The 17,607-nt window shown below is 46.5% G+C and overlaps 1 protein-coding gene across 1 annotated transcript in view; it reads right to left on the bottom strand.

Moving 5' to 3' along the window:
• The window catches only part of LOC144487409 (uncharacterized), a gene marked incomplete at its 5' end in the record, with an annotated part of 137,585 nt that overhangs the window by 28,566 nt on the left and 91,412 nt on the right, over positions 1 to 17,607 (bottom strand). The window contains one exon of the mRNA XM_078205500.1: positions 1,601 to 1,739. Within this exon, the coding sequence (XP_078061626.1) occupies positions 1,601 to 1,739 (139 nt within the window). The remainder of the gene's footprint in view (positions 1 to 1,600; positions 1,740 to 17,607) is intronic.

Below are 17,607 nucleotides of genomic sequence, written 5' to 3'. Positions count from 1 at the left end.
AAGTCTACAAGGTTATGAGGGTCATGGATAGAGTAGATAGTCAGAAGCTTTTTCCCAGGGTGGAAGAGTCATTTACTTGGGGAGTATAGGTTTAAGGTGCGAGGGGCAAAGTTTAAAGGAGATGTATGAGGCATGTTTTTAACACAGAGGGTGGTGCGTGCCTGGAACTCGCTGCCGGGGCAGGTAGTGGAAGCAGATATGGTCGTGACTTTTAAGGGGCGTCTTGACAAATACATGAATAGGATGGGAATGGAGGGATAAGAAGGGTAGGGGGTTTTAGTTCAGCATGGTTGGTGCAGGTTTGGAGGGCCGAAGGGCTTGTTCCTGTGCTGTAATTCTCTGGAGTGTTGGAGGCTTAGGGGTGATCTTATAGAAGTCAATAAAATAATGAGGGGCATAGATCAGCTTGAACGTCAATATTTTTTCCCAAAGGTAGGGGAGTCTAAAACTAGAGGGCATAGGTTTAAGGGAGAGGGTAGAGATACAGAAGTGTCCAGAGGGGCAATTCTTTCACACAGAGGGTGGTCAGTATCTAGAACAAGCTGCCAGATGCGGTAGTAGTAGAGGCGGGTACAATTTTGTCTTTTAAAAAGCGTTTAGACAGTTACATGTATAAGATGGGTCTATAGGGATATGGGCCAAACGTGGGAAAGTGGGACTAGCTTAGGGGTTACAAAAATTTGGGCGGCACGGTAGCACAGTGGTTAGCACTGCTGCTTCACAGCTCCAGGGTCCCAGGTTCGATTCCCGGCTCGGGTCACTGTCTGTGTGGAGTTTGCACATTCTCCTCGTGTCTGCGTGGGTTTCCTCTGGGTGCTCCGGTTTCCTCCCACAGTCCAAAGATGTGCGGGTTAGGTTGATTGGCCAGGTTCAAAATTGCCCCTTAGAGTCCTGAGATGCGTAGGTTAGAGGGATTAGCAAGTAAATATGTGGGGATAGGGCCTGGGTGGGATTGTGGTCGGTGCAGACTCGATGGGCCGAATGGCCTCCTTCTGCACTGTAGGGTTTCTATGATTTCTATGATTTCTATAAAAAGGGCAGCATGGTTAAGTTGGGCCAAAGGGCCTGTTTCCATGCTGTAAACTTCTATGACTCTGACTCCACAAAACTGGTCACCTCCTAAAAAAAATCAATGAAATTTGTTAGGCATGACCTCCCTCCGATAAAGCCATGCTGACCTAACCTCTCCAAGTGGAAATAGATGCTGTCCTTCAGAATTTCCTCCAATGGATTACCTACCACTGATGTGAAACTCACTGGTCTGTCGTTTATGATGTCTTATGTCTACAACCCTTCTGAAACAGCAGAACCACATTATCTGTCGTCTGAGCCCCTGCAATCTACTTCCTCGCCTTCCACAGCAGCTTGGGACACAATTCATCTGGAGCTGGAGATTTGTCCGATTTGGAGCCTGCAAACAGCTCCAATACCTTGTTCTTTCCTGTGTCACACCTCAGTGTCTCTCTCCCAATATTCCCCATGCTTCACTCTGTAGAATGCGCATCTTCCCTTTCCCAGTATTCCCTTTGCTCTGAATGATGATCCCAGTCTCTTTGCTGTTTCATTGACGGGTTTAACAGAGATTTCCCCTGGATCTTACCTTTTGAATCTGTACCATCCAAGAACAAGACTCTGATCACATTGAACCGAATCAGAACACAGATTCCCCACACAGTTTGTGCTCCTCCATGGCTGGTTCAGAACTCTGTGTTTTACACACGGGTCGAAGGATTTGGAGACTGCAGCTAAATAACAGCAAGATGTTTATTGTTAACAAAAAATTTCAGAAATGTTACACACTGGCTCGTCTCCATGGAGACATTTAAAATCCTCCATTTCAGCCATTTCTCTGATATCAAATCCTTGAAATGTCAGCTGGAAACTTTGCTCCTTTTTGAAACCAGTTTTCACTGCAATTCCCAGCTCAGTGAAACATCAGACTTTGTATTTTAAAATATTTATTCTTTCAGCCTGGAAATCGCCACTGAATTTCACACCCAGGTTGAAAACGTTTCCAGGGAGTGACCTGGAGCAGAGTCAACACTGTCGTCACTGTGTGTAATAAGATGATGCTCAGTTACATCTGGTGATGATCAGATCCAGCTGGTGACAATGTTCTCTACTTGTGACATGGTTTGTTCTGAAAGAACGTGTTAATTGTACAAAGCAGCAAAACTGAAGTAGTCTCTGCCTATTCTCATTTCTCTCTCCTTGATCATAACATCTGAGGCAGGAGGACCTCATGTTTGAGTTAAAGGGTGAATGTCAAGAACACGTTCTGAACTATTTGTGGGAGAATCTATTATTGAGTTCCTTGTATTGGAGCCTACACCTTGCTCACATATTCTCTCTGAACCCTTCCCCTGCCAGATGAAGGTGTAATCCTAGGAATCATAGAAACCCTGCAGAGCAGAAGGAGGCCTTTCGGCCCATCGAGTCTGCACCCACTGCAATCCCACCCAGAATCTATCCTCACAACTCCACACATTTACCCCGCCAATCCCTTGAACCTACACATCCAGAGACACTGCAGGACAATTTAGCATGGCCAATCAACCTAACCCGGACATATTTGGACTGTGGGAGGAAACCGGAGCATCTGGAGGAAACCCAAGCAGACACAGGGAGAATGTGCAAGCTTCAAACAGACATTCACCCAAGCCGGGAATCGAACCCAGGTCCCTGGAGCTGTGAGGCAGCAGTGCTAACCATTGTGCCACCGTTCCGCCCATGTTTTCCTTTCCATGATCCACTCTGGCTGAGCCGGGTCTCTCCTAGGGAAGATACCTCAATGTTCAGCCTATCAATTTCCATGTCCATCATGTTTGCATTATGGGCAATGATTAGCAAGCTACAAATTGTCTATCAGTCCTGTGATCCTGACGTTTGCATTGCCTATCGAAGAGTTGGCATTTTTTTTTTCAATTGTTTTTTTTTCCTGGCGCAATGGAATTCCATCCATTTGTTGAGCAGAGACTAAGCTCTAAGTGCCCATTGAAACAGGTAGACTGTGCCTTGCTAGTCAGTGACTGCCTAACCTGAGGTAGGTGCTGGTTGACCATTGGGGCACGATGGTCTCTCCCACAACCAGAGACAGCCCATAGCACTGTATCATAGAAATCATAGAAACCCTACAGTGCAGAAGGAGGCCATTCGGCCCATCGAGTCTGCACCGACCACAATCCCACCCAGGCCCTACCCCCACATATTTTACCCGCTAATCCCTCTAACCTACGCATCTTAGGATTCTAAGGGGCAATTTTTTTTAACCTGGCCAATCAACCTAACCCGCACATCTTTGGACTGTGGGAGGAAACCGGAGCACCCGGAGGAAACCCACGCAGACACGAGGAGAATGTGCAAACTCCACACAGACAGTGACCTGAGCCGGGAAATAAAACAAGTGGAGCCTTGGAGACCATGTCGAACTTCAAGAAAAGTTTTTATTCCACATGCATGAGGGAGAGATGAATTCGGGCCTGAAATCCCAGGCGGCTGCGAGTTCCCTCTGCTCATTGTAGATTCATACAGGCTATTATACTTTTCCGAGTTGCAAATTTTTATATTATCGTACTAATTCCTCAAGTTGGATACATGTATTTGTCAAGACGCCCCTTAAAAGTCACTATCGTATCTGCTTCCACTGCCTCCCCTGGCAGTGACTTCCAGGCACCCACCACCCTCTGTGTAAACAACTTGCTTCATACATCTCCTTTAAACCTTGCCCCTCGCAGCTTAAACCTATACCCCCAAGTAAATGACTCTTTCACCCTGGGAAAAAGCTTCTGACTATCTACTCTGTCCATGCCCCTCATAATTTTGTAGACCTCTATCAGTTTGCCCCTCAACCTCCATCGTTCCAGTGAGAACAAACCAAGTTTCTCCAACCTCTCCTCATAGCTAATGTCCTCCATACCAGGGCAACATCCTGGTAACAGAAAAGTACATTGTACGCTCTCCATATAATTTAATCTCATCATGCAAATACATTGTTCAGTTCATCCCTGCTAATCATCTCTCTGGACACTTCCTGTTTACCCGATTATAATGTCAAAGTGTTGTGTTTGCCCAACCGATCTACAATGATGTGTTAATTGCTCCCCCACTCTGCTCGGTGATCGTGTTTACCAGAAGACTATGATCTCCCTAGACAGTATGGAGCCTGGCTGTCTCAATGCCGGTTCTCCCACTGTCGTGATAACTCAGAAAGATCTTCTGCGCATTACAATTGTAAGGAGTAGGTAACATATATTAATCATTATCTGTCAGCGGAGCAGACCTCCAGCTGTCTGTGTTAACCCTTTTCTTCCCTCTGGTGAGGCCTGGCTCTCTGGGCTTGCTCTATGTACCCTGCATGTATTACACTGAAACTAAATAAAATATGAACGGACACATAAATTAAAATATAAAAGAAACGATCCCTGATATTGCCCTGCAACAAGAACCCATTCACTCTGCCAATCGAGTTGGCCTTATCACTCATCGCCGCTGTCCCAATGTTATGTCCGCCTTCTGCAGCAAAACTGGAAAGCCCACAAGACTGGGCAACATTTTTGAAAAGCCTGGGCTGCCTGAATATCCTGGTTATGCCCAACGGAATGCCATGAACTGTGTGTGGCATTAGCTTGCTTGCAGCCATTGCTGGAAGGATGATACATTCAGATATCTGTCTGCCACTGAGTTTTGTTGATGTGGAGATGCCGGCGTTGGACTGGGGTAAACACAGTAACCCTGTTTGAGAGCAGATTTCCACTCCATCTGATGAAACAGCAGCGCTCCGAAAGCTGGTGGCTTTTGCTACCAAATAAACCTGTTGGACTTTAACCTGGTGTTGTTAAAACTGTTACTGAGTTTTGTTGGCACGGTTTTACTCCCTTAGCCTACAACTCTCCCACAGTATGCTCAAGGCAGTGGAGCTAACCACCCAAAGCTGGGAGGTTGGCTCATGAGTATCAGGATGTGTCCATATGCCGGTGACCTCGTGTCCTGGGGCCTGAGGCTCCTTCGGGTTCCTCTGAAGATTTAACCTGGGGCTGTTTCCATATGTCACCATGAGGAGACACAGCTGAGGATCTGCCAATGAAGAGGCTGTGTACTGACACAGAGAGATTTATACATTTGACTCCCGCTCTTTCACATTGCTACTAGCCAATGGTCTGGGCTGAGAATGAGAATCAAAGTAGCACACAAAAATGGGAAACATCTCCACGCTATTCAGCCACACACTAGACACATGAATCAGCTGTGCACACACTGACACTAATCCCCTTGCATTATCCATTCCTATTCAGACTCTGACTCCTCTTTTCCCATCCTACCTTTCTTTTCCAGATGTATTCTGGAATATTTATATCCTGACCTTGGCCACGATGGAACCATGGGGCAGAATTGGATGTTGCCCCGTTGGTGGCTTTCCAGGAGATGAGTGACTGCCTGTAGAATTCCGCAAATGTCCTTCCCACTGGGCTGTCGTCCACCCCATCTCTCCTCAATTTTACAGTGGGATAAGCAAAGTCGAGGCCATTCCACCCACCCTCACTCCTATTCAGTTCCCTAAGTGGCCAATCAATGATTACTTAAGGACCATTTCCCAGCCAGTGGCAATGTTCAGGCTGGTGGGTGGAGTTCAAGGTCATGCATGGGGGGAAGAGGGAAGTGGGGAGGGGGTGAGACAGCTTGTTCAGCCCTCGGGTGAGAAAAGTGGGGGACCTTATTTCAACATCAGGTGACACCCTCACAGGGTCCGTCCCCAGTTGGTGTTCTCTCCACCAGCTTCTCCTCCAACATCATAGAATCCCTACAGTGCAGAAGGAGGCCATTCGGTCCATCATGCCTGCATTGACAACCATCCCACCCAGGCCCGAACCCCATAACCCCATGTATTTACCCTGCTAGTCTCCCTGACACTAAGGGGCAATTTAGCATGGCCAATCCATCTAATTCGCACATTTTTGGACCATGGGAAGAAGATGGATCACTGGGGAGAATGTACAAACTCCACACATACAGTGACCCGAGGCTGGAATTGAACCCGGGTCCCTGGCGCTGTGAGGCAGCAGTGCTAACCACTCTGCCACCATGCAACATCCCCACCACCTGTGCCCACCCCTCAGGTTTCAGTTCTTCTTCCAGCCCTGAGACACATTACCTACTCCTGGACTCCCAGGATTCAGTGTGGGGTCAACTTAGAATTCCAGCTCTGTGCCCCACAGCTTCAGGTGCTGCTGGGATTAGAGAGCTGCCGACCAATGAAATGAGCGCTCAGCCCTCTGAGGGGGGCGGATGCCCCATCTCAAGCCAATGAACTCTCCCTGTGGAGATCAGAGCCATTTCTCTCAATTGGTGCCATTATTATTTTCTTATTGTGAATCTTTTGAACAATCGACATTGAGGTTTCTAATGATCTTTTCATTATTATTCACGGAGACAGTTTTAGTTTTGAACTCTCAGCGGGTAACTTTATGGCTTCGCTTAATCTGAGACTGGAAAATCCTGCCCGACGTCAACGGACATTTCCATTGTCCTCTTCGATTCCATGGCAGGTGGGGTGGTAAAATTCCGGTGCCCAACTCTGCCCCTCCCACTCTGCCCTTCAATTCTGCCTCTTGAACTCTGGCCCTTGAACCCAGCCTCTCCCACTCTGCCTCTCCCACTCTGCCCCTCACACTCTGCCCCTCACACTCTGCCCCTCACACTCTGCCCCTCACACTCTGCCCCTCACACTTGGCCCCTCACACTCTGCCCTCACACTCTGCTCCTCACACTCTGCCCCTCCCACTCTGCCACTTGAACCCAGCCCCGCCCACTCTGCCCCTCCCACTCTGCCACTTGAACCCAGCCCCTCCCACTTTACCCCGCCTTTACTCAAATCTCTACATCCTGCATTTTCCCTTCCTCCACTCCCTCACCTTCCTCCAATCTCTCGCTTCCCTCCAATCCCTCACCTTTCTCCACCCATAGAATCGTAGAATCATAGAATCCCTACAGTGCAGAAGGAGGCCATTTGACCCACCTAGTCTGCACTGACCACAATCCCACCCAGGCCCTATTCCCATAACCCCACATATTTACCCTGTTAATCCCCTGACACTAGGGGTCAACTTAGCATGGCCAATCCAGTGAACCCGCGCATCTGTGGGAGGAAAATGAAGAAAACCCACACAAAAGCGGGGAGAAGGTGCAGACTCTGCACAGTGACACGAGGCCGGAATTGAACCTGGGACCCTGGCACTGTAAAGCAGCAGTGCTAACCACTATGCTATTGTGCTGCCCCACTCACCTCCCTCCATCCCCATGCCCTCCTCCACCCACTCACCTCCCTCCACCCCCTCGCCTCACTCTACTCACTTGCCTCCTTCCAATCCAATGATTGAGGGTGATTTAGTGGTTTGGATCAGGAATTGGCTTGCTGTAAGAAAACAGAGGGTGGTGGTTGATGGGAAATATTCATCCTGGAGTTCAGTTACTAGTGGTGTACCGCAAGGATCTGTTTTGGGCCACTGCTGTTTGTCATTTTTATTAATGACCTGGATGAGGGCGTGGAAGGATGGATTAGCAAATTTGCGGATGACACTAAAGTCGGTGGAGTTGTGGACAGTGCAGAGGGAAGTGGCAGGTTACAGAGGGACATAGGTAAGCTGCAGAGCTGGGCTGAGAGGTGGCAAATGGAGTTTAATGCGGAAAAGTGTGAAGTGATTCACTTTGGAAGGAGTAACAGGAATACAGAGTACTGGGCTAATGGTAAGATACTTGGTGGTGTGGATGAACAGAGAGATCTCGGTGTCCATGTGCATAGATCCCTGAAAGTTGGCACCCAGGTTGTTAAGAAGGCATACGGAGTGTTAGCTTTTATTGGTAGAGGGATTGAGTTTCGGAGCCAGGAGGTCATGCTGCAACTGTACAAAACTCTGGTGCGGCCGCATTTGGAGCATTGTGTACAGTTCTGGTCGCCGTATTATAGGAAAGATGTGGAAGTGTTGGAAAGGGTGCAGAGGAGATTTACCAGGATGTTGCCTGGTATGGTGGGAAAATCGTATGAGGAAAGGCTGAGGGGCTTGAGGTTGTTTTCGTTAGAGAGAAGAAGGTTAAGAGGTGACTTAATAGAGGCATACAAGATGATCAGAGGATTAGATAGGGTGGAAATTGAGAGCCTTTTTCCTCGGATGGTGATGGCTAACACGAGGGGACATAGCTTTAAATTGAGGGGTGAGAGATATAGGACAGATATTCGAGGTAGGTTCTTTACTCAGAGAGTAGTAAGGGCGTGGAATGCCCTGCCTGCAGCAGTAGTGGACTCATCAACATTAAGAGCATTCAAATGGTTATTGGATAAACATATGGATGATATTGGAATAGTGTAGATTAGAGGGGCTTTAGATTGGTTCCACTGGTCGGCGCAACATCGAGGGCCGAAGGGCCTGTACTGCGCTGTAATGTTCTATGTTCTATGTTCTAATCCATCGTCTCCCTCCAATCTCTCACCTCCCTCCACTGCCTCACCCAGTGTCTTGTTTTTTTAAAGACTAATGCATCAGTTGTAGGTTTTGGCAGGACTGTAGCCCCCAGCCATGCTAAAGGTGCAGCTCCCTACCCCTGGGCACTTGATGCCCACACCACCCTGAGGCACAAATCTGTCACACTCTGTGCCAGATTGGCATGTTGTTCAGGTAACAATCAACAGATAACAACCTTTCTAGCGTTTCAGAGCACAAATGCCTCCATACAGAACCAATCTCCAAGTATCCTTGGTTCCCAAAAAAACCACAATAACTGGATCCTCCCCCTCCCACTCCAGATTCCTCTCTGGCCATGGGGAGAAACATAAAAGTATAGTGTAGGAATAGAGATGTTTTACTGCAATTGTATAGGACATTGGTGAGGCCACACCTGGAATATTGTGCGTAATTTTGGTCTCCTTATCTGAGGAAGGATGTCCTGGCTATAGAGGGAACTCAGGGTTCTCTTGATGCTAACTTGCAGGTTGAGTTTGTAGTTAGGAAGGCAAATGCAATGTTAACATTCATTTTAAGAGGACGAGAACACAAAAGCAGGGGCTTGAAGTTTTATAAGGCTCCGGTCAGACCACATTTGGAATTATGTGAGCAATTTTGAGACCCGCACCTAAGGAAGGATGTGCTGGCCTTGGAGAGAATCCAGGGTAGTTTCACGAGAATGATCCCAGGAATGAAAAGCTTGATGCTTGAGAACTCTGGAACTGTACTCGATGGAGTTCAGAAGGATGAGGGGGGATCTCATTAAAACTTACAGGATACTGAAAGGCCTGGATAGAATGGACGTGGGGAAGATGTTTCCACTAGTAGGAGATACTAGGATCCAAGGGCACAGCTTCAGAGTAAAGGAACAACCCTTTAGAACCGAGATGAGGAGGAATTTCTTCAGCCAGACGGTGGTGAATGTGTGGAATTCTTTGCCACAGAAGGCTATGGAGGCCAGTTCATTGAGTGTATTGAAGGCTGAGATACATAGGTCCTTGATTGGTAAGGGGATCAAAAGTTACAGGCAAAAGGCGGGAGAATGAGATTGAGAAAGATATCAGCTATGATTGAATGGCGGAACAGGCTCGATGGGCTCAATGGCCTCATTCTGCTCCTATAATTTATGGAATGCAGCGAAGGTTTACCAGGATGATTCCTGGGATGGCAGGTCTGTCATATGAGGAGAGACAAAGCCTGTTAGGATTCTATGCACTGGTGTTTAGAAGAGTGAGGGGATCCCATAGAAACTTATAAAACTCTAACAGGGTCAGACAGGGTAGATTCAGAAAGAATGTTCCTGATGGTGGGGGAGTCCAGAACTAGGGGTCATAATTTTAGGATAAGGGGGAAACCTTTTAGAACTGAGTTGAGGAGAAATTTCTTCACCCAGAGGGTGGTGAATGTATGGAATTCACTCCCACAGAATGTAGTTGAGGCCAAACCGTTGTCTGATTTGAAGAAGAAACTAGATATAGCTCTTGGGGCTAAAGAGATCAAGGGATGTGGGGGGAAGAAGGGGATCAGGATATTGAATTTGATGATCAGTGTAGAATGATATAAAATAAAGGGCGATTGCCAGGCAGTGTGAGGGTTTTTGTTTAATCAACTTAGATGTAGATTCACTTTAAATCAATGGGGAGCAAGTTTGTTCGTAATTGTAATTACTAACAAGTCTCCTGGCCCTGCTGGAATGCATCCCAGTGTATTAAAAGAGATGGCAAGGAAATACCAAATGCACGAGTGGTAATTTACCAAAATTTGCTGGACTCTGGAGTGGTCCCCACAGATTTTAAAACAGCAAATGTGGCGCCACTGTTTAAAAAAGGAGGTTGACAAAAGGCGGGTAACTATAGGCCAGTTAGCTTAACTTCTGTAGCAGGGAAAATGCTTGAATCTTTCATCAAGGAAGAAATAGCGAGACATCTGGATATAAATTGTCCCATTGGTAAGACGTAGCATGGGTTCATGAAGGGAAGGTCATGTTTGACTAATTTGGTGGAATTCCTTGAGAACATTACATGTGCAGTGGACAATGGGGAACTTGCGGATGTGGTGTATCTGAATTTCCAGAAGGCATTTGACAAGGTGCCGTACCAAAGACTGCTGCACAAGATAAAGGTGCACGGTGTTACGTGTAATGTATTAGCATGGATAGAGAATTGGTTAACTAACAGAAAGCAAAGAGTGAGGCTCAATGAGTGTTTTTCTGGTTGGCGATCAGTGACTAGTGGTGTGCCTCAGGGATCAGTGTTGGGACCGCAATTGTTTACGACTTACATAGATGATTTGGAATTGGGGACCAAGTGTGGTCTGTCAAAATTCGCAGATGACACTAAGATGAGTGGCAGAGCAAAGTGTGCAGAGGGCGCTGAAAGTCTGCAAAGGGATAGAGATAGTCTAAGTGAGTGGGCGAGGGTCTGGCAGATGGAGTACAATGTTGGTAAATGTGAGGTCATCCATTTTGGTAGGAATAACAGCAAAATGAACTATTATTTAAATGATAACAAATTGCAGCATGCTGCTGTGCAGAGGGACCTGGGTGTCCTTGTGCAAAAATCACAAGGAGTTGGTTTGCAGGTGCAGCAGCTAACTAAGAAGGCAAATGGAACTTTGTCCTTCATTGCACAGATCCTTGAAAGTGACGTCACACAGGTGGAGAAGGTGGTGAAGAAGGCATATGGCATGCTTGCCTTTATAGGACGGGGCATAGAGTATAAAAGTTGGGGTCTGATGTTGCAGATGTATAGAACGTTGGTTTGGCCGCATCTGGAATACTGCGTCCAGTTCTGGTCGCCACACTACCAGAAGGACGTGGAGGCTTTGGAGAGAGTACAGAGGAGGTTTACCAGGATGTTGCCTGGTATGGAGGGGCTTAGTTACGAGGAGAGATTGGGTAAACTGGGGTTGTTCTCCCTGGAAAGACGGAGGATGAGGGGAGACTTAATAGAGGTGTATAAAATTATGAAAGGCATAGATAGGGTGAACGGTGGGAAGCTTTTCCCCAGGTCGGTGGTGACGTTCACAAGGGGTCATAGGTTCAAGGTGAAGGGGGGGAGGTTTAACACAGATATCAGACAGACATATTTTACACAGAGGGTGGTGGGGGCCTGGAATGCGCTGCCAGGCAAGGTGGTGGAGGCGGACACACTGGGAACGTTTAAGACTTATCTAGACAGCCATATGAACGGAGTGGGGATGGAGGGATACAAAAGAATGGTCTAGTTTGGACCAGGGAGCGGCGCGGGCTTGGAGGGCCGAAGGGCCTGTTCCTGTGCTGTATTGTTCTTTGTTCTTTGTTCTTTGTTCTTGCTCGAGGGATGGAGTTTAAAAACAGTGAGGTTATGTTGCAGCTGTATAACACAGAACATAGAAAAGATACAGCACAAACAGGCCCTTCGGCCCACAAGTTGCGCCGAACATGTCCCTACCTACTAGGCTTACCTATAACCCTCTATGTTACGAACGTCCATGAACCTATCCAAACGTCTCTTAAAAAACCCCATCGAATTCGCCTCCACCACCACTACCGGCAGCCGATTCCACGCACCCACCACCCTCTGAGTGAAAAACTTACCCCTAACATCTCCTTTGTACCTATTCACCAGCACCTTAAACCTGTGATCTCTTGTGGCAACCATATCAGCCCTGGGTAAAGGCCTCTGAGAATCCACTCTATCAATACCTCTCAACATCTTATACACCTCTATCAAGTCACCTGTCATCCTTCGCTTCTCCAAGGAGAAAAGATCTAGCTCTCTCAACCTATCCTCATAAGGCATGCCACCTAATCCAGGCAATATCCTTGTAAATCTCCTCTGCACCCTTCCTATTGCTTCCACATCCTTTCTGTGATGAGGCGACCAGAACTGGGCACAGTACTCCAGGTGGGGTCTGACCAGGGTCCTATACAGCTGCAGCATTATCTCCCGATTTCTAAACACAATTCCTCTATTGATGAAGACCAGTATTCCATACGCCTTCTTAACCACAGCCTCTACCTGCGACGCTGCTTTGAGCGTCCTATGAACCCGGACCCCAAGATCCTTCTGATCTTCCACACTGCCAAGTGTCTTACCCTTAATATTATATTCTTTCACCCTATTCGACCTGCCAAAATGAACCACCACACACTTATCTGGGTTGAAGTCCATCTGCCACTTCTCCGCTCAGTCTTGCATCTTATCTATGTCTCGTTGCAACTGCTGACATCCCTCTACACTATTCACAACCCCACCAACCTTCGTGTCATCAGCAAACTTGCCAACCCATCCTTCCACTTCCTCATCCAGGTCACTTATAAAAATCACAAAGAGCAAGGGTCCCAGAACAGATCCCTGGTGCACTCCACTGGTGACTGACCTCCATGCTGAAAAAGACCCATCTACAACCACTCTTTGCCTTCTGTGGGCAAGACAGTTCTGAATCCACAAGGCAATGTCCCCTTGTATCCCATGCCCATTCACTTTCTGCATAAGCCTTGCATGGGGCACCTTATCAAACGTCTTGCTGAAATCCATATAAACTACATCTACTGCTCTTCCCTCATCTATGTGTCTAGTTACATCTTTAAAAAATTCAATTAGGCTCGTAAGGCATGATCTGCCTCGGACAAAGCCATGCTGGCTATTTCTGATCACACTATTCCTCTCCAGATGTTCATAAATCTTTCCCATCTTATCTTCTTGCTCCTAACATACTTGTAGAATGCCTTGGGGTTTTCCTTTATCCTGTCTGCCAAGGCCTTCTCATGACCCCTTCTTGCTCTTCTAATTTCCCTCTTAAGTTCCTTCCTACTAGTCGTATACTCATCTAGATTTCTAACAGTACCTAGTTCCCTGAACCTTTTGTAGGTTTTTCTAAGGTGCTGGTGAGGCCACACCTGGAGTACTGTGTACAGTTTTGGTCTCCTTACTTGAGAAAGGCTATACTAGCACTGGAGGGGATGCAGAGGAGATTCACTAGGTTGATTCCGGAGTTGAGAGGGTTGGCTTATGAAGAGAGACTGAGTACAAAGAACAAAGAAAATTACAGCACAGGAAGGCCCTTCGGCCCTCCAAGCCTTCACCGACCATGCTGCCTGACTGAACTAAAACCCTTCCGGGGACCATATCCCTCTAAACCCATCTATTCATGTACTTGTCAAGACGCCCCTTAAAAGTCACTGCCGTATCCGCTTCCACTACCTCCCCGGCAATGAGTTCTAGGCACCCACTACTCCCTGTGTAAAAGATCTGCCTTGTACATCTCCTTTAAACCTTGCCCCTCACACCTTAAACCTATGCCCCCTAGTAATTGACTCTTCCACCCTGGGGAAAAGGGAGTAGATGAGTGACAAAGATGATTGATGAGGGTAGGGCAATGGATGTTGTCTACATGGACTTCAGGAAGGCCTTTGACAAAGTCCCTCATGGCAGACTGGTGCAGAAGGTGAAATCGCATGGGATCAGAGGTGAGCTGGCAAGATGGATACAAAACTGGCTTGGTCAAAGAAGACAGAGGGTAGAAGTGGAAAGGGTGCATTTCTGAATGGAGGGCTGTGACAAGTGTCGTTGCTCAGGGATCAGTACTGAGACCTTTGCTGTTTGTAATATATACAAATGATTTGGAGGAAAATGTAACTGGTTTGATTCGTAAGTTTGTGGACGACACAAGGATTGGTGGATTTGCGAATAGCGATGAGGACCATCAGAGGATACAACAGGATATAGATCGGTTGGAGACTTGAGCGGAGAGATGGCAGATGGAGTTTAATCCGGACAAATGTGAGGCAATGCATTTTGGAAGGCCTAATACAGATAGGAAATATATAGTAAATGGCAGAACCCTTAAGAGTATTGATAGGCAAAGAGATCTGGATGTACAGGTACACAGGTCACTGACAGTGGCAATGCAGGTGGAGAAGTTAGTCAAGAAGGCATACGGCATGCTTGCCTTCATTGGCCAGGGCATTGAGTTTAAAAATTGGCAAGTCATGTTGCAGCTTTATAGAACCTTAGTTAGGCCGCACTTAGAATATAGTGTTCAATTCTGGTCGCCACACTACCAGAAGGATGTGGAGGCTTTGGAGAGGGTGCAGAAAAGATATACCAGGATGTTGTCTGGTATGGAGGGCATTAGCTATGAGGAGAGGTTGGAGAAACTTGGTTTGTTCTCAATGGAACGACGGAGGTTGAGGGGTGACTGATAGAAGTCTACAAGATTATGAGAGGCTTGGACAGAGTGGATAGTCAGAAGCTTTTTCCCAGGGTGGAAGAGTCAATTACTAGGGAGCACAGATTTAAGGTGCAAAGGACAGGGTTGAAAGGAGATGTACGAGGCATATTTTTTACACAGAGGGTGGTGGGTGCCTGGAACTCATTGCAGGGGGAGGTAGTGGAAGCGGATACAGTAGTGACTTTTAAGGGGCATCTGGACAAATACATGAATAGAATGGAATAGAGAGACAAATACATGAATAGGATGGGAATAGGGGGTAGGGGGTTTTAGTTAAGTCTGGCAGCATGGTTGGTGCAGGCTTGGAGGGCTGAAGGGCCATTTCCTGTGCTGTAATTTTCTTTGTTCTTTGTAGACTGGGGCTATACTCACTGGAATTCAGAAGAATGAGGGGAGACCTTATAGAAACATATAAGATTATGAAGGGAATAGATAAGATAGAAGCAGGGAAGTTGTTTCCACTGGTGGGTGAAACTAGAACTAGGGGCATAGCTTCAAAATAAGGGGGAGCAGATTTAGGACTGAGTTGAGGAGGAACTCCTTCACACAAAGGGTTGTGAATCTGTGGAATTCCCTGCCCAGTGAAGCAGTTGAGGCTACCTCATTGAATGTTTTTAAGGCAAGGATAGGGAAGGATAAGGCAAGGATGTTTTTAAAGCAAGGATGGGCGGCAGGGTAGCACAGTGGTTAGCACTGCTGCTTCACAGGTCCAGGGACCTGAGTTCTATTCCCGGCTTGGGTCACTGTCTGTGTGGAGTTTGCACATTCCCCTTGTGTCTGCGTGGGTTTCCTCCGGGTGCTCCGGGTTCCTCCCACAGTCCAAAGATGTGCGGGTTAGGTTGATTGGCCATGCTAAAAATTGCCCTAAGTGTCCTGGGATGCATAGGCCAGAGGGATTAGTGGGTAAATATGTAGGGATATGGGGGTAGGTCCTGTGTGGGATTATGGTTCGCTGCAGACTCGATGGGCCGAATGGCCTTTTTCTGTACTGTAGGGTTTCTATGATTCTATAAATAATTTTTTGAACAGTAAAGGAATTACAGAAAAACAGTAAAGGTGAGCGGGCGGGTAAGTGGAGCTGAGTCCACAAAAAGATCAGCCATGATCTTATTGAATGGCGGAGGACACTCGAGGGGCCAGATGGCCTACTCCTGCTCCTAGTTCTTATGTTCTTATGTAATTAGGTGTTTTAAATACTTTGTAGTTTTAAAGGTACATGCAATACCTTTAATTAGTCCACACTTATAAATATATCTTCTATACATTTTTAGAAGTTAAACAAAGGTTGTTTAACTTGTGAACAGTTACAGAGTGCCCTATGATACTAAATAGGAGTTAAATACATTCCTTTAAAGCACTCAACTGTTGGAATCACAAGGCCATAAAGGGCACTTAATTGCCTCACCAGACAACTTATCAGAAACAACTGATGCACGAGTGAGTTTTAATGAAGCGGCCTTCACAGTTTCTAATTAAAACAGAGATTCAGTTAACTTCTCTGACAAGGCCATAAAATACTAAGGCCCCTTTTATCAAGTGAAGGATGCCCATGTGAGACTGTTTTAGTGAAGATGCTTTGAGAGGCTGCTATCAAAATAGAGACATGATGTCTGACTAAGTGACTAAAGGATAGTTCACCAAGGCTTAGAGATGATATATTGGGGTATCCCAAGAGGTATCATGGTCACATAGATCAGGGTTGTTCAGTATTTCATTCTATTGGATCAATACATAATGTATGTCATTTGTAACACTTTTGATTGGATTGTGTCCAGCTGATTGTGAGCTGTAGAATTGTATAAACCAGGATGATTTTCTTGGGGGACTGGTTTTTTTGACCCATTGCGTCAAACCCCCTGCCCTTGCTAGCAAGTAAACTAAAGACAATCTGTCGGTTAAGTATCTTGTGTTAATGTGTGTTTGTGTTGAAGTCAAACTCAGAAGTCAAGATTTCGACATCCGCCATGATCAAAAAGAATGGGGGAGCAGGCTCAAAGGGCCGAATGGTCTACTGCTGCTTCTATGTTTCTATACGAAGTCTTGAACCCCAGCCCTGGACAGACTCAGGATTTTGGCTGCAAAGTCCGGTATCTACGCCCCTGACCATACTGTCTCCTATCATGAAGCTTCTTACTCTCCGTTCACTGGAAATGGCATCCTTCACCTTGATGCCAGGGTCATTCTACTTGCCCACCCTGCTTCTCATCCACACAGGTAACAAGCAGCTTGTACCCAATGGACAGAGTCAGGGGCTGAGGCTCCTCCATCACTATGTGCTCATTCCTCGTCCCTTTCTGACCTGCAGCCACATCGTCCTTTTCCTGACCATGGACCCACTGTTAGCTTCTGATTCCTGGAACAGAGTGTCCAGAGAACTCTTCCCCTTCGCAATGTTTGCAACTCAGACTCCAGCTCAGCAACTCTGAGCACAAGTTGCTTTTTCTGGCTGTCCGTGATTCTGATGTTTTCCACACATTCCCACATGTAGTCATGGACAACACATGTCTGTCTCACGTTACTTGTTGATTTGATAAGTCAAATAGCTAACTAACTGGGGAAACAAATGTTGAGTTATAATCTTATGGTTTAAAGATAAAAGAGCTACTGAAATGAAAAGAAAAAGAATAAAAAGCAGCAGTTTGTTCAGAAGGAAGAATTTCCAAAGTTAGCACCTCAGTCAGCTCCCCGGGCAAACTCTCTGACTTAGATGACTGTGTAAACTCTCTTGATCATCCTCAAATTCAAAATTAAAACTTTCCAAACACCCTTTTCTCTCTTACATATCTGATTCCTTTGTCACATCTCTAAGGTGACACATCTGCAGGTTTTTCGGGAAGATAACAAAATAACACAACTACTTATGTGGAGTGAAAGGGTTAATAATCTCACAAGTTTAAAA

Source organism: Mustelus asterias, unplaced genomic scaffold (assembly GCF_964213995.1).
Source record: "Mustelus asterias unplaced genomic scaffold, sMusAst1.hap1.1 HAP1_SCAFFOLD_779, whole genome shotgun sequence".
Lineage (NCBI taxonomy): Eukaryota > Metazoa > Chordata > Chondrichthyes > Carcharhiniformes > Triakidae > Mustelus > Mustelus asterias.
Note: the sequence above shows the minus strand (reverse complement) of the source record. Positions and strands in the feature narration are given on the sequence as shown.